General features: G+C 44.9%; 1 protein-coding gene across 1 annotated transcript; it reads left to right on the top strand.

Annotated features, from left to right (window-relative positions):
* The first annotated feature begins 5,833 nt into the window (after positions 1–5,833).
* On the top strand, positions 5,834–19,800 carry CYP46A1 (cytochrome P450 family 46 subfamily A member 1). The gene is made up of 15 exons (XM_069018234.1): positions 5,834–6,003; positions 7,862–7,939; positions 8,442–8,523; positions 9,070–9,143; positions 9,820–9,906; positions 10,502–10,640; positions 11,233–11,343; positions 12,116–12,272; positions 12,599–12,661; positions 13,860–13,932; positions 14,378–14,462; positions 16,277–16,387; positions 16,644–16,732; positions 17,607–17,673; positions 18,491–19,800. Exons 1-15 carry the CDS (start codon positions 5,876–5,878, stop codon positions 18,650–18,652), a joined length of 1,506 nt encoding a protein of 501 aa, XP_068874335.1. The 5' UTR covers positions 5,834–5,875; the 3' UTR covers positions 18,653–19,800.
* The last annotated feature ends 3,687 nt before the right edge of the window (positions 19,801–23,487 follow it).

The following is a 23,487-nucleotide window of genomic DNA, read 5'->3' on the forward strand; positions in this document are numbered from 1 at the left end:
CAAGTGGCTGTGTGTGCCTGTCTGTGCCTGCCAGCTCAGTGCTCTGCTACGATGCTGGAAAGGTATTTCTGACCATTGTGGTCCTGCCAAGCTTAAAAAAATGTCTGTTCTAAATCCTGGTATCTGTCAGTCTCGTTCACTGGTATTTAAATTATGAGCCTGTACTATTTAAAGCACACAAGTACACATGCATTTAAATATCTTCTCTCATCTGTTGTTTAATAGGATTCTTATTGATATCATTTTTATATAGCAGGATGTGACACCAATCAAGCATTAGATAAACTAATAAACCCTGCTGCTATACTTGAACATGACAGTATACTTCCTGGATGCTAATTCAGGATAAATCTTAAAATAGCCCACAGTGCAACCAGTCTTCTGCATGTATTATGTGGCAGTCCCAAATTTTTGTCTAGTAGCAGGATGGTTTATTGCCTTCTCTCCTGATTCAACTCTGTGACTGAGACTGGAGCACCTGCATTTTTCCTTACATATCTTTCCTTAAGTTAGCACAGCTGCATCACTTAGAGGACCCAGCATATCTCTAAGGGAACAGTGTAAACTCAGCCTTTCCATGTCTTTTTCTCTACCTCCAAGGCAGAGTAGCTCTGCCCAGAGCTCAGGATTTTTTGCTTACGTCTTTGTGGTGCCCAGCAGCCAGCCTGAGCACTGCCATACTGTGTTGCAGTCTGTGGTATAGACATTATCTTCATTTGGACTTACCATGCTCTTTCCAAGAAATCTAATAGATAAGTCTTCCCAACATTTCTAGGAATAATCTTTAGGGCTTGCTGCCCAAGCAGTGGAGGGATAGTGAAATAGGTGGGGTGTTGTATCAGGAGTTCTCACTCAAATGCTGGCAAAACCCTCCTGGATGCTGAGCCCTGGATGGAGCATGCCATGAGGATATCCTCCATATCAGGGCTATTTGGGCTGTGTCAGGCTGCAGGGTATGAACAGCATGAGGTTCATGTATCACATCAGTAAGCACAGAGGTCTGTAACCAAATTGTACTGAAGGCATGACTCAAGCTCAGAAAGCTCAGCGGTGTCACTGTGGGGGACACTGGCACTGGGTGCAAAGATGAGCCTGGGGCTCCAGCTTCACATGCCATCATTGTGTTTCTCCAGCCTCTATCTCCTTTATTAGCCTCTCCCCCACCTCTCACCACATAGACCTTTGTGTTGGGCTTTATGATGGCCAAGGGAGAACAGCAGCTCATGTACTCCTGCCCTGCCCCAGGGCCCAAAGCCACCAAAACCCTCCCAAGGATGTCCCGAGCTCAGCCGGCCTCTTCTTCCACGTGTTAGCATTGATATGGCTGTGGGGGGGACAGTCCCCAGAAATAATCAGTCCCTCTGTAGGAGAGCTGAGCCTGTCGCTGTTTGGGTGTGGTCAACATAGAAATTCAGAAGCTCAGAGGAGAAAAACAGTCGCAACATATCAAAATCCAAGTCTGCCTTCCTCTCGGAAACATGCCAGTAGTCCTCTCTAAAAGGTCAGCATGGCCCCCTTAGATACTTTCAGACAGAAACACACATTTTTCTATATGAAAAGAGATGTAACCATCTTCTGATAACTACTAACTGCATTCCAAATTTAAGCTTTAAGAAATCATAGTTTTTTCCTCTGTAAACAAACAAGACATGGAACCCATTTGATGTGTTCAGATCATACCTTGCTGCCTCATGTGTGACTTTCCCAAGGTTCTCATGTCTGGGGCACAGGTGTAGCTATAGAGCTGCCTCGAGCAATGTTTCAACGTTGTCAGAAAAGCAGCTATGATGGAAATGGCAATCATTCCTTCACAATAATGTGGTAAATAGGGATGCTGTTTTTAACAACAGCAACAAAAAAAAAAAAGAAAGAAAGAAAAAAAGAAAAAAAAAAGTCTGTAGTGTTCAGTCAGTTGTACAAGTATTACATCAAGTAGTTTGTTCTTCAGGGGCATTAGCTGTTGGCAATCACTAAACCCTTAGACTGTTTTTGTTATTATTAACAGCTTGTCAATTGCCTGTCTACTCCACGCTGGAAAATTTTATTGACTGGGAATGATCAGGACCTCAGTATATACGGGCTGGGGGACAACTGACTCAGGGTGAAAATCACTGCAAAGGTCTGTACTTGGCAATGTTGGGTAAGTAACATCTAACCCCCTACAGATTTTGTTTTGCAGAGTTTGACTCCTGTCTTCAGTGTAATCTGTGTCAAAACAACTGGGTTTAGATCAGCTCTATTATTATTAACTTTTAATGAGAGTTTTCCTGTGCACATCTGCCATGGTAAATTCTGGGTGACCAGGACGCCCAGCCCTCTGGCTATTCGTGTGCTGCTGAAGGCATTTCCCAGCACAAGAGCTGCCTATGCTTTTTCTTCTCCTTGCTGTCCTCACAGCTTAAACAATGATGCACCTTCAGAGAGAAAACAGAGTATGCTTTCAAACCTAAATAGCCACGAAAAGCCAAGCATAAGAGAGCAGGACTTTCGGACCAACCCTATGTCTCACCAACTTTTCAAGTTCACCTTGGAACTTCACTTGTTAACAGTTCCCAATTCTCTGCTCTTCTGATGGGCTCCCAAAATCTCTCTTGCTCCTCGTATTTGCGGGAATGTGCAGGTTGGCAGAGTGTCCACGCGGTGGCAGTTCAGTCCCCGGCAGCACGGGGACACACGGGGAAGCTCAGCCCAGCCTTTCTCCTTCCTCCCAGAGCAGCGCGCAGCTGCCGGGCAGATCATAAACACGAGAGTTCCTTGGGGTCATGTCCTTCACTCAAGGGCATAGAAACACGTTAGAATACAAACAAAGGGTTGTATTAAAGTTTGCTGGATCACAAACAAAAGTTTTTATAAGAGCTCGTCTTTAAAGCATGAAAAATAAGATAATTTCTGCAGTGTACCCAGGCTGAATACTTGGGGGAGTTATCAGCGGATAATTATAATTGCCTGAGAAGGTTAATTTTGAGAGCTTACCTGATCTATTCGGCGTTCAGAACTGTATCACATAGCCTGTCTTTCCCATTAAAATGTATAAAATACCAAATATTATATCACCTCCCGGTGAGCTGCTCACAAACAAGATACAAGCAGGAATTTTTCACAGGAATTACTCTGAGACTTATTCCAAAAGAAAGAACAACTTACAGATAGTTACAATCTATTATTGAAGTATGCTGAAAAAACATTGATGAAACTCAGAAAATCAGTGTTTCATCAGGAAGGTCATTGAATGTCTTTAAAGACGTGGCTTCATCAGCCAGTTTTAGTTTTTAAACATCAGCTAGCTTTAGTTTTTAAACTTTCTCTGAGTGATGCTATTCTTGCTATCATATGTATCTTTCCTAGTGATGGATATTCATACCATGGTAGCATTATATGTACTGCCTGACCAGTGGGAAGGAATGGTAGTTTTTTTCTGAAAACAAGCAATTTTAAAACCACAGCCATAACAGGGGAAAAAAAAAAAAAAAAGTAGTAGTTTCAATTAAGATAAAAACAATAGTTAGATAATAATGATGGTCTTTGAGAATATGTACTTAAAACAGAGGGGGAAATAATTAAAGGTTGTTAGGCAATTATTTTAAACCAAAGGAGGAACTCCCAGGTCAGGAAAAATCAATGTAACATTGAATGAAAATTCACATTGAATGTAACAGAACAGCAAATAATATTTTAAAAAATACCACCAGCTTTTGCTCCATTGTAACAGCTGGAGACTCTGGTTTCCAGTATTTTGTACCATTTAACTGTTATTAAGAGACACTATTTCTCTGAGGTCGTTGTGTGGTGTTACTACCAAACCCTTCTGCTATGTGATGTGAAGCCAGAAGAGCAATGCTGGCCTCCAGGCATGTTCCCTGGAGCTCTGCAGCAGCTCTGCCCACCTGCAGGCTGGAGATGAAGTGGTCAGGTGTATTTGTTGCCAAAGGACAATTCAAGTGTTTTTTCCCTCGTCTCTGCTGAGCATGGTGGCCAGCCAAAAGAAAAAGCTCAGGAACTCCTGATGGGTTTTGAGAGCTTCCACAGTTTTCTGACGAGTTTCTGGTCCTTCTGCCTCTCCAGGGCCTCCTGGGCTGTTGTGACCCAGACACGGGCAGGCTTCAGCCATGCCTACCGGGAGAGGTGCTGGTTCCTGGGGACTTCAAAAGAAGATTCCTGTCACCCTCTAAGGTCTGTGATACCAAATCTTTCTTCAGCCTAGATCACACTATACAGCCAGTGCAATTCCTTTAATCTGCTCTGGTTTTCCAGCATTTTGTGATCTGTGTTTCCATGACAGGTTTAGTTGAAGGTGACCAGTAGATGTTAGCCACTAAGTTGCTCTGAGGGATACACGGGCACACAACCACACAGGAAAACAGCATAAATAACGCATAAAATTTAAGTGCTCCTTAAATTCCCCATCACCATTGACTCCCCTCTTCCTCTGTCACTAACAGTCCATTCAAAATTACTTAAGTTTTGAAACAAAAATTAAATCTCTCACCTTACATCAGCATGTGCTGTGGTTGCTTTGATAGTCTTTCCCTGCTCTCTCTGATCTGCTAGTCTCAAACACCAGCATAAATGACCTAAGAAAACCAAGGAAAACCTGCAGATTGTGGCCTTCTAGCACAGTCAGTTTCCACCTGGAAACTGTAGCAAGCTGACTCTTGGAGGTGCCTGGCAGATGATTGATGTATCAGGTGGACAAAAACAGGGGGTTCCACGACTTACATCTACTCCCTCCTTCTGCAGAGAGGCATGGCCAAATGGGAGCTGCTGGGAGAGAGGTGCAGGGAAAATACACCCCATTGGAAATGGGATGAAAACTCCTGCAGTGTCTTCTATGGCGCTGCCAAACAAGGTAGAGACTCAGAAGTGGAAAATACACATGATAAAATTCCAGGTAGCTTGGTATGCTACCTCCAGATGGTTGAGCAAAGCTTGTGCAGAGAAGGAGTGTGTGATGGGGCTGTCCTGTGAAAGTCTGATTGGCAGTGCTTGCTGTCCTTTGGGCATAGTGGGGCTGCAGGTGGAGAATGGTGGAGAGGAGTGTCAGCCACCCTGCATGAAAGATAGGCGACCTTCAAAGGGACAGCATGGGCACAACCTGCTGCAGCATTGGTAGAGGGACCTAGCAAATCTCTGAGGAGGAACGAAGGAGGGGAGGGTTTATAGAAGGCCGTGGAGGTTGTTGCAGTGGTTGAAAGACTGCTGGATTAAGGTGCAGCATCCTTCCTGACCTCCTCATGTACTTGTGCAGAGCATCATCTCCACCCAGGAAAGCATATACCCATACATACACACACACACATATCTATATCATAGAATTATAGAATAGTTTGGATTGAAAGGGACCAGATTGCTCAAAGCCCCATTCAACCTGGTTTTGAACACTTCCAGGGATGGGGCATCCACAGCTTCTCTGGGCAACCAGTTCCAGTGCCTCACTAGCCTCACAGTAAAGAATTTATTCCTAACACCTAATTTTTAAGCTAATCTACGTTCTTTAACTCCAAAGCCATTCCTCCTTGTCCTATCTCTACATGCCCTTCCTTTTAACAAGTCCCTCTCCAGCTCTCTTGCACCCCCTCCAATAAGGTCTCCCCGGAGCCTTCTATTCTCCGGGCCGAACAGCCCCGCCTGTCTCAGCCTGGCTTCACAGGAGCGGTGCTCTAGCCCTCTGAGCATCTTCGTGTCCTCGTCTGGACCTTAGGCACACACGTACTCATCGGCACACGCCGTCTGGGTGTGTTTGAACGGCGCCGGGCTCTCAGCTCCGGCCGCCGCCGGGCTCTTTAAGCGGGGCCGTCCCCGCCCGCAGCCGGGGATTCTCCGGCCCGCCCCGGCCGCCCTTTGCTCGGAGCGGGAGGAGGCGCTGCGGGCGACGGGGATGGAGGCGCTGTGGGCGGCGGGAGGGCTCCTGCTGGCCCTCTCCCTCCTGGCCTTCGTCCTGTACTGCTGCTACGTGCAGTACATCCACGCCAAGTACGACTACATCCCCGGCGCCCCGCGGGAGAGGTAAGGGGCTGGCCGGGCAGGCGAGGCGGCGGCGGGCCGGCTCGGTGTCTCCGCAGAGCGCTCGCTGCCCGGCTGGAGCCGAGACAACGTCAGAGCAGAAAATAAACCCTCCAGCCGGTGTCCATGGGCCGGGCCGGGCCTGGCGGGTGCGGGCAAGAGCAGCGGCGAGGGGTCCCGCAGGCTGGGCACAGCGCTCGCCTGTGCCCGCTTCCCGGGAGGCGCCGGCAGCGCCCGGCATCGCTGAGGATCCTGCTCAGCAGCACGGCCTGGCTGGCCGGGGCTGCATGTCCTGACCTACATCTCCCGGGTGGCCACAGCGGCGTGAAGGGGCGCTTTAGAGTCGCCCACACGAGCTGTGCGTTTGCTCATGACCCTGAAGAGGGACTTGGCAGCAGCACCAGCCATGCAGGAGGGACCAGCAGCACCAGCCGTCCCACACTGCTCCAGGGGGCACATTGACACTAACTCGACCAGGCAACTTCCGTGCTCTCCTTCATAAGCCAGGTGTTTGGTTTCTGCCAAAAATAAATAAAAATGTCATAAGTGATAAAGAGTAGTGAGAAAGCTGCCAGCAAGGCAGTGGCAGCACTGTCACAAACAGTCGTGGTTCTTGCAGCAGCATGTGGACTTCCCATTTAACCTCACCTGTGGGTGCACATGCCCTCCATAACATGCCACAGGAAGAGACACCGGCACTCATACACAGCCTCACAGGGACACCACACCTGCCCACCTCCAGCCTTCAGCCTACTTGTGTAATTGGGGTTGGATACCGAGACTAGAGAGAGGATGATACTGTCATACCTGAACGTCCTTGTCCTTAGGTTCATTTTGTGGTGTGAAGTAACACTGTAGAGTGATGGCATGCAAGAGGAGCTGTGAGTGGACCTTGTTTCCTGTGCTGCAGATAGAGCAGTTTCCAGAGCTAACAAAGGACTTGTGTTGTGTTTGGGGCTTTCCCGTGATTTTGGAATCCAGTTACAGTGGAGGAGTCAAACAAGTAGAAGATTAAAAGTTTCTGTAGATGTTGAGTAACTTTGTTGAGTTCTTGTTATTTTAAGCACCTCCCAGTTCCAACAGTAATAAAATAAGAGCCTGCTTTTCCCCTATAGCTTATTTATACTGAAAAGGATGATAGCATGGCTCCCTGTCTCTCAAATGGAAAACAGATCTTGAGTGCAGCTTGATTCATTTAGCAAGGAGCTTGGCCAAATCTTCCCTCAGATTTATGCAAAGCTGGTGGGAATTTGCCACTCACAGCTGAAGGAAGGAATTGATCTCTAGGTTTTTAATGCAGCTGTTGTATTTGAAGAGTTAACATTTTTTATTAATCTCTTCAGTTTCCGTATTAACCAGTGATTATCCTCCTCAGTATTTGAAATGACATGGCTTTGGACAGAAGGAGATGGTTCCTAATTTCCCTTAACAGAAATCCATTGACAAATGAAGTTATACTTACCAGGGAGGAGCATGTATTAAAGAGTATTTAATGCAAATGTCTGTTTCATGTACAGCAGTGTAACAGCTGCAGTCGAGATTCGGTCAGCCAGGCAAAGAGCAAAGCAACTCGTGGGGGGCTCCCACCCAGACACAAACATCTCCTATAATACAGCATAAAAAAAAAAGACCTCATCCTTCATCTCTGTACTGGTCTTCCTGGCTTCATGCAAGCACCAGCCTGTCTTTGATACCCAGTTTACCAGCTTGGTGAGGGCTGGGCACTGGCACAGCTCAGAGTTATTTGCATCTTCCCTTATGAGGAAAACATGAGCAACACTCACTGAGCAACAAGGATTGCAATCCATACAAAACCCCGTGCTGGCATCCTCATGACACTCTTAACCTTCATATTCTACAGCTTTTTATTTGGACACCTGCCAATCATATGGAGAATGCTGAGGAAACAGGAGTTTACACCAGATCTCTTACTGCAGTGGTAAGTTGAGGCACATCAGTAACATTGAACGGGGTAGTCCTGTAGCACAAATGGAGAAATCAAGACACAGAGACCATGAGTTACATAATTAGCATCATTCAGAAGGTTGGTAGAGGAGCTAGAGAAAGAGCATTGATCTTTCAGATCAGACTAGATATTAGAAAAAACTTTCACTGAAAGAATGGATAGCCACTGGAATAAGCTGCCCAGGATGGTGGTGGAGTAAGTTTGTGGAAATGTACAAGAGGTGTCTGGATGTGGCACTTGATGTATGGGGTGATTATGGTGGTGATGGGTTGACAGTTGGACCAGATGATCTTGAAGGTCTCTTCCAGCCTTGATGATTCTGTCCTTCTGTGGTTCTCGTAATGGCTTTGTTCGCTGGGGACTGCGGTAGTTCCCACTGCATGTGCTCTGGTCCTTCGAGGTTATTAGGTCTGAACTGTTACATGCTGGTAGTTGGTACCATAATTCTCTTTCTTTTAATTTTCTCTTCTTACAGGGCAGAGAAATATGGACCTGTTGTACGAATTAATGCCTTTCACAGAATCTCACTATTGATTGTGAGTCCTGAAGGAGTGAAGGTACTGAAAAATAAAGCCAGATCAATAGTGGGGATCAGCCCATTCCTCCATAAGGGGAGAGCTGGTGCCTGATGATCAGAGCAGCACAGAGCAGCCAATCTGTGCTTGGCTGTGGCTGGGTTAGGAGGATGAGGTGCTTTGCTCTCTGGGCTGTCCCAATTTATCTTTTTCTTGGTCAGTTAATTTATTTTGTTACTTTTATTTGAACAGCACATATAGCAAACATTTACCACTTGTGAAAAGCAGGCTCTCTGCAAGAGCTTAATATCTCAAATGAATGAGGCACAAGAGACCAAATTTCTTTCTCTAAATCTTTGCAATTACAACACAGTGAGATTTCAGGTCATTGGGCAAAAAAGCACTAGAGGCATGCAAAGCAAGCTAGCAGCACAGGAACTGGGGAATCAGGGCACACAAAGTAATTCATCTACTCTTCAGGCTATTGCTGCAGAAGGAAGAGAGTTAAAATGTGTGTGAGTGACATTTTGTGTTTTGTCTGGGAAAAGGATTGCACTCAGTATTCACTGACCTGAGGTTTGATTTTAGGAGTTCTTGATGTCACCACAGCACCCAAAGGATCCAATGGTGTATGGCACTCTCTTCAGCCTATTTGGTGAGAGGTAGGCAAAACCCATCTGAAGCCACTGTGATCTGAAAATAAGTGCAAGATTAATAATATCACAGGCATGACATTTTGACTCAGACCATTTACCTTAGTATGGGGATTAATTTCTAATTCCAGACATATGTAAGCAGCATGTACCTATTAAAATACATGCCAAGTCAAATGTCTTGCCAGTCAGGGAGGAGGATATGTTGGATTTTGTTTTACCTTGATCATGTATCTTTTTTCCCCCTGGGGATGTTCAGTTAGTCTCAGAGCAGTCTGCTCAAGACCATAATCAAACTTCTCAGATTTTAGAGCACTGATTTTAGGGCATTCCATAAGTTATGGCAGTTTGCAGCTTCTAAATTCAATTCCAAAAAAAGGGAATTTTTCTTTGTTTGTCTAAAGCTTTAAAAAATATAATAATCCAATTATTATATTAATTATTTGCATAACAGCTGTAATGAAACAGCATCTTATTGGACTCAGCAGTTCACATCTACCTGGCAAAAATATCTGTGGTTCAGTTGTTGTCCACAGTGATGCAATGGTTTCATACTCAATGGTGCTCCCTATGCATGGGAAATATAAAAGAAAGTAGATGTGAAATACGTATATTTGTGACTACGCAGGGTTCAGCTGCCTCCCTTGCATAAAACTGTTCCTTTCCTTGTTTTCCTATGTGCTAGGTTTCTAGGGAATGGCTTGGTAACTGTTTGCAACCATGAGCATTGGCGCAAGCAGCGGAGGATAATGGATCCAGCTTTCAGCCGAAGGTAAGGCAAATATTTCCAGGATGATCTAGCTGTTATTTTGACTGCATTGTCATGCTTCTCCCTGCCACTATTTGTTATTCAGAGGAAAAAAACCCCACAAACATTTAGTGCCAAAATCACATTTAATTTAGAATCCAGCACACTATTCCCATGCCGAGTATAATTTGACCAGACTTCCCATGGAGCAGTGACACCCCTATGAACTCAGCAATGGTACAGAGGTCCCAGGGTTGTGTATCCTGGAGCATGGTTATGGCTGCCTTATCCTGCTGGAAAAGATAAGGCAGAGGGTTGGTCTGGTTTCCTTGTGTGCCTTGATGCACTGTATGTAGGGTCCAAAGACCTTGTGTGCCTTGACAGGCACAGGCCACAGCCCTTTGCAATGACAGATGTTAATTACATGTCAGGGCAGAGCTGGGCTGCTGTAAGAAGAATGTAGCTCATTTTATCTGTTTGCTTTTTAATGTATTAAGAAAAATAAATTATAAATTTTAAAAAATTTTACTATTTTCTATGGAAGATAACGAAAGTTATTTTGCCTGAGCAAAGATGTCCTCTCCAGAGCCCCCATTACTCGTCTTTATTGATTGTTCAGCTACCTGATTGGTCTGATGGAAACTTTTAATGAAAAAGCAGAGGAGCTGATGGAGAAGCTAGAGGAGAAAGCAGATGGAAAAACAGAGTTCAGCATGCTGTCGATGATGAGCCGGGTGACTATGGATATCATTGGCAAGGTACCAGCTGTCCCTCTCATTTCCTCTGCAACTGGCAGGAAGGAATGGAAGTAATGCCTACCAGCAGCAGGATGGGATCAGGAGCTGGAGGCAGGGAGAAAGACCTTTACCCAGCAGTGCCAGAGGACCTGCAGGACTAATTGTGCCACTTCCATTTGGGCTGAGCCTTGGGAAGGGGCAGTTAGGGAAGGGGCTGCATGGTCTAGGTGTGGCTTGCAGGATGGGGACCCTCTGCAAAAGTCCTTTCAGCCTCGTACCTCCCACCCCTCCATGCCAAAAGGGACACACCAGGGCTCTTTCGTGGGTGGAGGTTGTGTTATTGCCATTACACATCAGCATGAAGTCTGCCTTACACTGCCTTTTCCCTTTCTATGCAAACCAGTTTGGTATGAATGGAGAGCAGTAGTAAATTATTAATCCACCCAAATAAGGGTGGATTAATAACATAATGTAGATATTGCTGTCCCCTTGCAGCCTTCTGCAAGGTAGGATCTAGCCTGAGATATTTTTAGGGGAAAAGGCAGCGGTGTGAGTCTATCCTGCTCTTTCACCCCTGCCCCAGCAAATTGCCTTTTTCTCTCCTGCTCCTCAGGTAGCCTTTGGCTTGGAATTAAATGCACTGAGCGATGACCAGACACCTTTACCAAACGCTGTGACTAAGATTATGGAGGGGCTGAACAAGGCACGCATCCCCCTCATACGGGTCTGTACTCTCCTCACTTCAGTCCTCTCTCCTCACATCCAGCTGCTCCTGCTTGAGTTTGTGGGCTGGAGCTGGGCAAGGTCATGTTGGGAGAACAGTTGTCTGAAGATCTTTCCCTCCAATGTGCCTCAAGATAAAATTCATTAGTGCTTTAAAACACTTGCATAATTAACATTAATATTTAATGCTTCTTTTTTGTCTTTTCTTCCCCCCTGCATGTATCTCCTTCTGATATGGTTTTACACTCTCATACCCATAAAAACCTGAGATTTTTGCCATTTGTCCAAGAAGGACAAATTTGTTCACTCAGAGTGGAAGAAATTTGAGCATTCTTGCCATAAAAAAATTACATTTTCAACCCAAATTCATCTGCTAGGAAATTATGGATGTAATATGAAATATTTAAGTAAAGAATTATTTCAGTGTCTCATGAAAGCTGTAGTTCAGGCTTTTAGAGCTCCTGTTTTCCTTTTTGAGACTGGGGTGAGATTCCACATTGCATGCTGCAGTTTCTTTCCATGGAGAGGTGAGGAAATTTGCTCACAGCGCCCAAAACATCAGCTCTGACAAGACACAACATCAGCATGCACAGATTGAAATATTTCAGCCCAAACCCTTCATCCTGTAGGCATTCAGTTTATTCCATGGAGAGCAAGTGTTTTTGTGACAATTGTCATTTAGCAGAAAACAAGGCGCTCACTTGTAAAATAACACTGACATTATTTTTTTACCAACAAAAGGAATAAAATGACTCAGGAATTTCTGTATTCAGTTCATGCCAGGGCAACGGAAACTGGTAAAGGAGGCCAGGGAGAGTGTGAGGCTGTTGAGACGTGTGGGGAAGGAGTGCATTGACCGGAGGAGAGAAGCCATCCAGAATGGGAAAGAAGCCGCACTGGATATTCTCACACAGATTCTGAAAGGAGATGGTAAGGGACACATTGCTGTTTGGGTGAATTTCTCTGTGGCATGTTTTGCCATGAAATTCAGGGGGGATTGTTTTGGGGATCTGAACTTGAATCCTCCTTTAAAGTTGTTTTCACACTGAAGATAGTGAGAGTTGCTTTGAAAATTCCCTGGTTTTTTGTGTTGGATCAAATATTGGTCACAAGTCATCCCTGAAATGCGCACTCTCTCAGTGTTCTCTCTCGATGCCACCTCAGCCAATATGTGCCAAACAGGGCAGAGCATTGTGAGTGGTCCAGCTGGGGCACAGGGGCATTTTCTAATCCCATTTGTTTTCCTATCTTGACAGCTCTGGAGGAAAGTAGAGATGATGAAAACATTCTGGATAACTTTATCACTTTCTTTGTTGCAGGTTGGTAGCTATTTTAATGCTTGTATATGTCATGTGGGAAGCTGTACTCATTCTTGAGCTGTCTACAGGGTCATGATTAACATCCTTGTTAATCATAATTAACACCGTGATTAACATCATCACTCCACGTGATGCTGCTGCAACCAGGAGTTTCTTGGTTGGAAGACTGGCACAGCACCAGCTGGGTGAGGTCTGAAAAGAACTCTTAATTTCTCATACACAAATGATATATTGTCCTCTTTCAGTGATATCAACACAGCAAATCTTGCCAGGCTGGTGTTTTCCAACCACTGGCCTCCCACTCTGTTTTCCAGGCTCTGTCTTTCCCCTGCCCACTGGGGTGCAAGGCTATTCCTTATGGGGTTCTGGCCCTCCCACCCAGATCCCACTAAACCCCACCAAAAGCATCTTTTACTTATTCCATGTGTCTTTGCATTACCTCATCCACATGATTAAATGCCATTCTTGCCTAAGTAGGAGAAGGCACTGTCAAGCCAATCAGAAAATGTATGGGCCAAGTAATTATGTGAGAGAAACAACTTTTGCAGATCAATAGGATTTAGGTTCATAAGAAGGAGAGGTCAAAATGCTGTTCTTTGGCAAGAAAGATATTATTGCAGCAGACATCTTTGCAGAAGTCTTTTTTCTGTAATGCTTTAAAATAGTACATATGCCTATCCATGAAAAAAAGGGAAAACTGTCCGCATCACAGAGTCAGAAATGGGTAAGGTTGGAAGGGTCTTCTGGTCCAACCTTCCTCAAGCAGGGTCATCCGAACATGTAAAGCAGACTTTTCAAAGGAAGAGGGTAACGAGCTCTGTTTTCCCTCAAAACCAGTAAATCCTTGTGCTTTGGCAGAACTGGGTGTCCCATAATATGACAAAACAAATACTGGACCTCACTGGCCCTCCTGTTAGGGAGCTCATAACTAATGGGTGCTGCATGCAACCACTGTAGCTTTGACGTGGGCAAGATGGGTCATATCTTTACCAGCTATGTCCTTTTCTTGTCATTCTTGAAAGCTCTTTATGTAGACTTTACATCCCTTTTATTATTTCTTTTAATTTCTAGCATACTTGAAATAAAACATTTGGGGTTTGATGTTTAAAGTTTCCTATTCACAATCACCCTAGTAGACCATCTTTGTGTCATGTTATTATTTCATACGAACCTTTAAACTGAGTTTTGTTATCATCAGGTCATGAAACCAGCTCAAATCAGATGACATTTACAGTAATGGCACTGGGTCAGCATCCTGAAATACTGGAAAGGTATGTGTGCTCCAATTTGCAGACCCAGCTTGATGTTAATTTCAAGGTGAACTTAATTGTAAGGATTATTAAAAAGATAGGATCAGTTCCCAATGAATTCTAGCCTCCCTTCCAAAATAAACAGTTTCATAGTACCAATATATCCAAAATTTATAAAAAGAAAAACATTAAGATGGATTATTTCAGTTTCACCTAGGTGATCTTTTTCAAAGCCTTTATACATGCAGGTCCCAAATCCCACCTGATTCAGCTGCCCTATGTGCACATTGCCTCATCCTGATATGAGGTACAAGTTCAGGAAGCCTGGTTGGGAATTGGCAGGCATTTTGCCTGAGGATGGGTGTGTAAGTCCAACTCAGTGTCTGGAAAGTAAAAGAATGTTATTTGTCAACTTGCCTAGCAAGAAACAGGCATCTGCAGCTAACGAGCTTTAATTGAACTGCAGGGCTCAGGCTGAAGTGGATGAGGTTCTTGGTGCCAAGAGAGACGTTGACTATGAGGATCTTGGCAAACTCACCTACTTATCACAGGTACTGTGGGAGTGAGGTAAGATACCAGGCAGAGCTGTTTGGTAGCACCTCTGACATGTTGTGGAGGAGCCCCCACACTTTTAAAATTTTAAAAACAATGCTAATATTTTATTCTGATAGTGTTTGTTCCCAGAGAGTCAGCAAGCAGGTAGCCTGAGACGTTTGCAGCAGCCCAGCCTTATTGTGAAGGATGCTCCTCAAATTTACAGGATTCCTTCACTGCTTTCCTTAAATATTACCAATTTGGGAGCTGAAGTAGAGTTGTATAATCCCTACCTGTTTAAGGTGAAACAACAGCTGTAATTTTAAGAAGGGTGTGCAAATTTGAGCCCAACCTGTGTGTGAATCCCACACACTTTCCTAATTCACAGGTCTGGTTTTGTTTGATTATTGTTAAAGCATTTCCAGCTAGGATCTCACCATATGCCATAAAGTGGGATTTGAGGATGGACAAAAATTATGGCTGGGTTTTCTAATGTCAATTTTTCATTATTTAGTCTAGAAACCCTCTTCAGTCACTCGGGGGTGGGGGGTGGTAGGGGAAAGGGTTTGGTTCTAAAAGAGGTCTTGTGTATAGAAATGCTGGTTGGTAATGAACTGCAAAGCCAGGGCTGGCTATTAGCCAGTGTTTGTGTTGCATTTCCTTTTTTTACAAGATGGGGGACACCAGTAGCCCTCAGGAGAGGCTGAATCACAGTCCTGGCAGCTGTTCTGCATAAATTGCCCAGACTTTAGTAGTCTGCCATGATTCTTTTTCTTTTAAACTGCCCTGCTGAGGTGAGCAACAGTGTTTTACCATTTGGCACATCCCATCCCACAGATTACTGTGCTTTGATAGCAGATAGATTTCATAGGTCTATTTCTCATAAGGAAAAGGCAACTCTAGGGGATTACAGAAATCAGCAGGCTTCCTTAGGCTTCTCCAAACACCATCACAATTATACCACTCCAATTAAGATGAGGTATCTAAGCCTTTCAGTTTTAAGACAGATCACATGAGAGCTTCTCAAAGCAGACCATTTATTTAACAACACCAGCTTGGATCTGTACAACCGAAATCAGTAACCCTTGGTCAGAGCCAGTCCATCACTGGAGTATCAGAGACTATGGGACTCCTCTCCTGTTGTTCAGGCAATTCTGAATCCTTTTGTCCAGGTTTCTTTTTCATTAGTCCACTCGTGCATGCACGCATTTAATTGCATTTTCAGTGTGATGCTCATGTGCACTGTTAATTAGGTTTCACTTTGATGAAATAAGCCATTCTTACAGCTCACTGACACCAAAAGAAATAGTCTTGTTCCATTTTTTTCTCAACATTCCCTATTCATTTTCCTTTACCGGGTTGTTTTTTGTCATTTTGGAGCTCTGGCCTGGCTCCTCAAGCAGCAGAACCAGGACAAAGAGAGGAGCTGAGAGTGGGAAGGAGGTGGGAGAAATCACCCACCCTCATGGCAGCCAGTGCCCAGAACAGCTCATCAGGGCAGGAGACTTCACTCTTAGATATTCCCTTTGAGTTTGCTTTTTCACTTAGTTGTTGATCTGACTTGAGGTGTTAGATCTCTTCCAGGATTTCTTCTGGGTTTTGTGTCTTTTTCTCTGTATTTTACCAGCTGTAAGAAAGAACTAGGCCTGGAGGAGCTGACCTAGCCGTGTATTTTGCCCACAGGAGTCCAAGGCAGATACACCAGCATCTGTTTCAGAAGTCAAAATCTCCCATTTAGCTAAACTGAAAGGCCACAGGGAGGTAATTAATTATATTTCTGCTTCCCACAGTCTATGAACTAAGTGACCTCCTGTGCTTTTTGCTGATGCAGGTTTTGAAGGAGTCGCTGCGGCTGTACCCACCCGTCTCGGGGACACTCCGCAGGCTGGAGAAGGAGCACGTTGTCAATGGCATCAGAATTCCTGCAAACACCACGGTCTTTGTGAGTCCCATCCACCACCAGCAGCTTTTAGCTACCCCAGTTAATCCAGATGTAGTGGACCTGTGGATGAGAGGGCCAAAATCTTCCCTGGGCATATTTGTACTTCTCTAAAATTTTGACCAAAACTGGGGTATGAATTAAGACTCTCAGTTGGGACTGGAGAGTGGAAGGCATTTATGGTTTTATACCTCTGACAGCAAAGAAGCATTTTCAGTGTGATGCTGCTGACTAACAAAAATAAACTCTTTCTTGCCAGCTCAACACTTATATAATGGGAAGGATGGAAAAGTTTTTCAAGGATCCACTTACTTTTGATCCAGATCGATTCAGCAAAGATGCACCTAAGTGAGCTTCTTTTTACTCCCATGTTATTAAATATGTATTAAGAAACCATTACAGGAAGAGATTTCAAGGGAAAGAAAAGTAGAATAAAACTATTTTTCCATTCCAGTATGAGTAACACTAAATCATCTGAATGTAAATAGAGAGCAATAATGCACAGCTTTTGTTCAAAAATTCTTTAGACTACATTACCTTACAAAAAAAGACCAATATTATTGTTATTAAATGTTTATATTGAGGTCAAAGCTTTGGGCCCAAACCAGGTTGAATATTTACCTTAAAACTATACAAGCATTGAATGTGTGACAGCCCTGGTCCCAGGGTGCTTGAGATGTCTCCACATTAGAGAGGGGAGGAGGGGCTGAGGGAGAGAAGATGCTGTTCAGCCACGTGGGCAAGCAGCCTAAGTCTAGTCGGTGGTCAGGAGTTCAATAGAAGGGACCAGTGACTAAACAGATGCAGAGATCAGCACCAACTACTTCACGAGTCAGGAGCTTTCCTTCAGCCTGGAGTTAGTCTGGTCTCCTGAACCAAATGCCTTCTCACTTACATGGTTCAGAGCTGCCCAAAAGACCAATAATTGAGTGGATTTTGACATCCTCATGACAGGCTGGAGAGCATTTAGAGTGTGCTTGGCATTCAGTTTTGAAATAAGGCTGGCAGCTGAGCCATACAGTAAGGAGAGAGGATGAGGAAATGTGTTGCAGAGCTGTATTGCTTCTCTGAAGCAAAAAAAGAGTTAATTTGGAGACTGCTTTAACAAGTCAGATAGGTGAGGGGATATTTAGACCATTTCCTTGCTGCTGTGATGAAATATTTGCTTGTTTCTTTACAACCAAGTTGTCAGAGTGAAAATTTTGAACATTTTTCTTTGCAGGCCATATTACTGCTATTTTCCATTCTCTCTGGGACCCCGATCCTGCATCGGGCAGGTGTTTGCACAGGTGAGTAGAGGCCTGGAAGAACACTTTGTTAGCAAGCACTGGGATAGCTCAGGGTGTGCTGACCATGGCTGGTGGTGGGCACCAGATGCCACACTGATATCCTGTGCACTGATCCTCTTCTCTTTAGAGGGAAGATCTCCCCCCATGCCCATGAGAGGCATGTTTCTCAAATGCAAGAGCAGACATCCATGCAGCCAAGGTCTCTGCAGGGAGGAGCAGCAGGCTGCGCTCCCTCCGAACTGTCCTGGGTCAGCCTGCTTGAATCCAAACCCCTTAATGGGAAGCACAGTCAACATCCCTTTGCCAGCCAAAGTCAAGCACACAGGGGATGTGCAGGGGGTCTTGGGAATCATCCCATGGCTGCCACTGACAGAATCAAGGCAGGGAAAACATCAGCTGGAGGAGGACACAAGCCAGAACTGGGACAGAGAAGGTGAGGAGGTGGCTACATGGACAGAAGGAACAATTTAATGTGTATGAGCATGGCAGAGAGTGTTTCAGGACAGCCAGAGGCCAGCGCTTCGGGTCTGTGGTGTGAGCTCATCTAAGCACCAGAGCTCAGAGTGCTTTAGCTTTACAGTGTGACTTTCAAAATGGGTTTAACACATAAACACAAGGACTTAGGGCCTGTCAGTTGTCTTCAAATCCAGGAAGTCCCAGGGTTCCTGCCCAAACTCAGCTGGCTGCATTAACATAGTAACATTTAACTTTTAAATCTCTATATTGACAAAGCAGTGTAAGATAGTAGACTGACTTTAAGCAGCTGCAGTCCAAGCTGTATTTGCTGTCATTGACCATGAGTTTTTCTTCTTAACAGATGGAGGTAAAAGTGGTGATGGCAAAGTTGCTGCAGAGGTTTGAAATCCAGCTGGTGCCAGGACAGAGTTTTCAACTTGTGGAGGCTGGAACCTTAAAGCCACTAGATGGAGTAATATGTAAATTAAAGCCAAGGAGCTCTGCAAGAGGCTGCCAGGCATGACTACTCAGGGAGCAGAGTGTGACATGATAGTGCTAGTGTTTCTTCTGATTTTGAAGATTGTGACACTAATCACAGTTTAGATTTTGCAGACCCCTTTAGACGATTACTAGACTGAAGTTATTTCTAACCTTCCTTGTAATTTACTGAAGAAAACCTTAGGAGAGTCACTCTACTGAGCATCTTCAATCTGGAAGTGTACCTGGAATTGCCAAGCTTGTTCTTTTCCTGGGGAACCATTTCATTCTGACCAGACTTGGAAAAGAACATCCTTTCACTGGAGTGTCCCTGGAGCGCCACAGAATCCCACACTCCAATCCCAGCTCATAGTTTCCACTAATCTTATATACAACACAACATGGTCTAAGTAAGCCCTTGTTTGGGGAGTTTCCTACTTACACAATGAAATCAGAAAAGAGTAGAGCATAGATTTGGGCTGAATTTAGGAAGAGATATTTGGAGATAGTCTCTTGGTCAAAGCAATTTCTCTATCCCTGCTCCAAATGTGAAGAACAATTGGTAGGAACAATCTGGAAAAAAAACCCCAAAAATTTAGAGTCTGAGGCCACCTACTTTCTCCTGCTGCTACTGCCTGGTTTTATTCAGTCTCTTCTACTTTTCATCTGATATGATGCAAAGTGTAGATTCCCAGTCCACACTGTATAAAGGGACTCTCCTGCTTCCTCCTACCCCTCCACACAGCCTGTGCTCATTCTTCTGAGACACTATTTTTTGTGGGGAAAGTCTTGCTGTCTTTATTTTAACCTGGGTCATTTTCCCCATCTTGTTTGCCACAAAGCTACAGTAACACTCAGACCAGATGGTCTAGTAGGTACAGGAGGGCTGGAAATAAGTGCCTGAACTAAATGCTGCTTAAAATAGTGTTGCCACTGAAAAAATGTGTCTGCAACTTGAGACAGACAGGAGAAGGAAGGTCCTGCACCCCCTTCTTCTGCAGATGTGCCCAAATTGCTCACTCAGCCAGGCTCTGCTAGGGAGAAAAACTATCATTTGTAAATGCTGCCTTCCAGAAATATGTGGATACCTAACAGGAGTTTGGGCATCCTCTATAATGAAATAGAGAGAATTAAAGACATTTGATGCTGCCACTTTTGTTTCTTATCTTTCTGAATTAAAAGGTCAAGAACACAGTCCGTACACTGTCAGGTTCCTGTGGTGGTTTCCATACCAGTAAGATCCCAGAGATTTCCCTGACTTTGCTCCTGTTGTGCATCATCTCATTCAGTGCAGCAGTGGGATAGCAGCCTCAGAAGGTTGATGCTGCTCTTAATAATACAATCAACACCTTACAGTGTAGTAATATGACTTGCAGCTGGGGTATCAATACCTGTATTGCAAGGGAAGGTTTAGTCCATCTATCAGTAGACCAGCTCTTCAAGACCTTGTGCTGGAAATCTGCTTATATCCTCCTAGACATTAATAAAATCTCATTGGGAAGACTGAGGGCTCTTCAGCTGGACGTGTGTTCCCAGGAGCTGACACAATAGGGAGCAGGATGTTCCATGCTGGTCAGGCTGGATGTGCTGGTGGCATAACAAAAGGCTGAATCCTGAGAATACGTCAAAGGCAGGGCAGTATCTTGGTGCTGTGGGGAGTGGGGGGGCAGGTTGTGACAGGAGTGGCATATGCTGTGACCAGCACACAGACAGCTTGACAGACACTGGCAAATTGTGCTGTGGAAATGTGAGATGCCACCACACCAGGGCTCTGCTCAGTGCTACCAACAAATGCATTGAGATTCATTAGTTACACAAACTCCTACTGCCTTCTGCCACATCTGCAATGGGGTCAGGCACCTCCAAGGAGGGCTCAAGGTGGGTTAAAAAAAGCACGTTAAAATTCTGCAGTGGGTTCTGTCAGCCCTCATGTGCCCAAGACCGGAGCTTTCTGACTGCTTTGGGCTTACCCTTCGCAGAGAATACTCTTCCTGCTCTCTTTGCAAGCCCAAATGCCATCCAGCTCTTCAGGGACCACTGGCACATTTTCTCCTTTCCCTACATGCAGGAGAGTCTCCTATCAGACTGATTGCCTCCCAGCAGATGGCAAGCATTCATTGCTGATGCATCCAACAGCAGCAGCACTCCTCAACCTTCACAGCTCCTAAGTCAGGCTGCCCTCATACCGCTGGAGGAGATGATGGCCTGTGGGGCCACACAAATGCCCTGCAGTGTTCTCGTGGTTTTATCCTGCACCTCTAGCCAGGAGGTGATCCGCCATCTGACCAAAAAAAAAATAAAGGAGCAGGTACAGGAAAGCTGCTTCCTGGTGCCCTATATGCCAACTAGGTGCTGGCATCAGCTTTGCCAAACTCTGCTGAGAAACCTCAGACCAGAAGTGCCGAGGGAGACCCAGCTGTGCCTGCCACGGGCTATAAAAACACCTGAGAGCTGCAGCTGTCTTGGACACCACAGAAAAGGGTAGTCTTTCTTCATGCTGGGGAAGAGAAACACATTATTTCAGTTCTAGGGCAATCATTTTTGCACCAAGCCCTCGGCTAGGGTTCCTGGCTGGTTAGGCAAAAAAGCAGAGCAAGGTCTGTCTCCCTAGTTCACTTGCAGGTGTCATACCTGTAGCTAACTTTCTTCTTATCCTTTTCCTGGCTCTTGGGCAATACAAAGAGAAATCTGGAAATGGCTGGTGGGGTGATTTTTCCCTGGGTGCCACCCAGGCATGGCCACACACAGGCCAGTGTTGCATGCCTGGAGTTTGGACGCAAGGTTTCTCAGTTGACATGGAAGCGCAAAGCCAGGCTGCTCAGGAGAGCTCCTGCCCCTGCACTCTGCAGGTAAGTGCTTGCCCTCCAGCAGCTGCTCTGGCTTTCACCCTGCCCCAGATCTGTACACTTTCAGCTGGACAGGAACTGTCTGGAGACAGCCAGAAGCTCAGCTGGCAGGAGACAAGGTAACTGCTGCCCTCCAAGGCAAGGGCACCAGTGATGACATGTATTCCCAGGAGTCTTTATTAGAGGTGTCTAGGTCTTCCTCCTGTTCTGAAGTGGCTGCTGCAGGTTTCTTTGATCCCTCTCCCAGACCTATAAACTCCTGGCCTCCCTGTTCTGGACTGATGCCCAGGACTTTCATGTATGTGCTCAGAGTGAAAACTTTCCCCCCAGGATTTTTCCCCAGGGTTTTTATGCTAACCCAAGAGCTTGATCTTATCCCTTCTAGATCAGTGTCATAGACAAGAAACAGGGAAATGCTGCTGCCTAGATCTCTTGGGCTAGGAGAGAACCAGCTAGGGAAATTGCACCCAGAGGTGTCTCTCTTTCAGAAGGCAAACTCTTTCAGTGATGGCATGGGAAAATGGGATGCTTTCTCACCCCAGCTAATCTGGAGCACGGGAGACTTTCAATTTTTCATCTACATTTCATGTACAGACTCATACATTTCGAGGAAGGAGCCCAGCTAGCATTAGTGCCAGGACAATTTTTCATGAGAGGAATCTCATTCTAGCCCTTGCAGGAAGCCAAGAGAAGCTAAGAATCATGGGATTCAATCACACTCATTGAAATTATTGCACAGCCTGATACTTCCTGATACTTTCTGAACAGTGGACAGCCTTCTACTCCATCTATAGCCTATAAAGAAATGAATGTAGATAAGAAAGTGTGAGATACTGGTGGGCCTAGTGCAAGCACACAGGTTAACCATACATGCATTTGCACTTGGTGTAGTTGTGTGATGAGAGCTGCAACAGGCCTTCCCTGGATTTATGCAGCCTCTGCTATCAAGACAAGACAATCACAAAGCAGATACCTACAAGACATACCCATCTGCTCCACACTGTGCTCACATGCCATCAAAGGCAATAAAGTCAGGCAGAACCCTCCAAGGAACTAGAAGTCGCTCAAGTGACCACATACTCCACTGCTACATCCTTGCTGCAGAACTTTGCTGTGTTTCCCATTTCAGGTGTCAGCTATGTCAGGCAAGGCCACCTCTTGTGCCACAGTCTGCAAAAAGCCTTGCTCAGCTCAATGATCTTGGCAGGAATCCTTAAGTGCTACTGTAAAGCACATAAATAATCATTCATTGTTATTTTTATGTATCTGTGGGTCTTCTCTAATAGGTCTTGATACTATTACAGTGCTGAGGACAGGCTGAAATTAGATAAGAGTACACACAGCTGGCATCTATTCCCTTGGAAACACAGGTAAAAATGCATTTAATACCTCTCCAGTGACAATGAATATTCATTCATATGACAGAGATGTATACTTGATTTGAAAATAAGAACAGTAATTAAAGAGCTATTAAGGTTAAAATGCAACAAAGGAAATTCAACTACTGAAAGAGCTGCTCTGGGATCAGCTTCTAACCTGTGCATGGATAAGTACTGACAGCCTGAGATTTTCCACTTGATTATTTTACATATAGGCAGACTGTCAGTTTTGCCTTCCCTCCCCAAACTCTGCCATATGGAAATGACCTGAATTCAGAGTTCATTTTTCCTGTTCTTTTACCAAGCAACTGTGCTCTGCTGAGGCACTTTACCCTGTCTCATTGGCTGTTCCAGTGGTATTGAACCAACAAGAATTGAAGGAGAAACTTTCTTCAGGCTTTTGGGAAGGAAGCTATTTTAAAGTGATAATTTATATTCATTGTTTTTATTAAAATAGCCTTGGGGATCACCACTCATGATAGTTGACCCGCTGTAATCTCTGAAAATCTCCATCCCACTGGCTGTGATAATAAAGTTGAATTTCTTAGGGATGTTTCACAAAAGTTCCTTTGCAGGGGTGACTTGTGGCTGTGACCTGAGCAGTGCACACACAGAGTGTGTTAGGAGTGAGTCAGAAGAGAGGCACTGGCACTGTG

The sequence above is a fragment of the Aphelocoma coerulescens genome, chromosome 5 (genome assembly GCF_041296385.1).
Source record: "Aphelocoma coerulescens isolate FSJ_1873_10779 chromosome 5, UR_Acoe_1.0, whole genome shotgun sequence".
Lineage (NCBI taxonomy): Eukaryota > Metazoa > Chordata > Aves > Passeriformes > Corvidae > Aphelocoma > Aphelocoma coerulescens.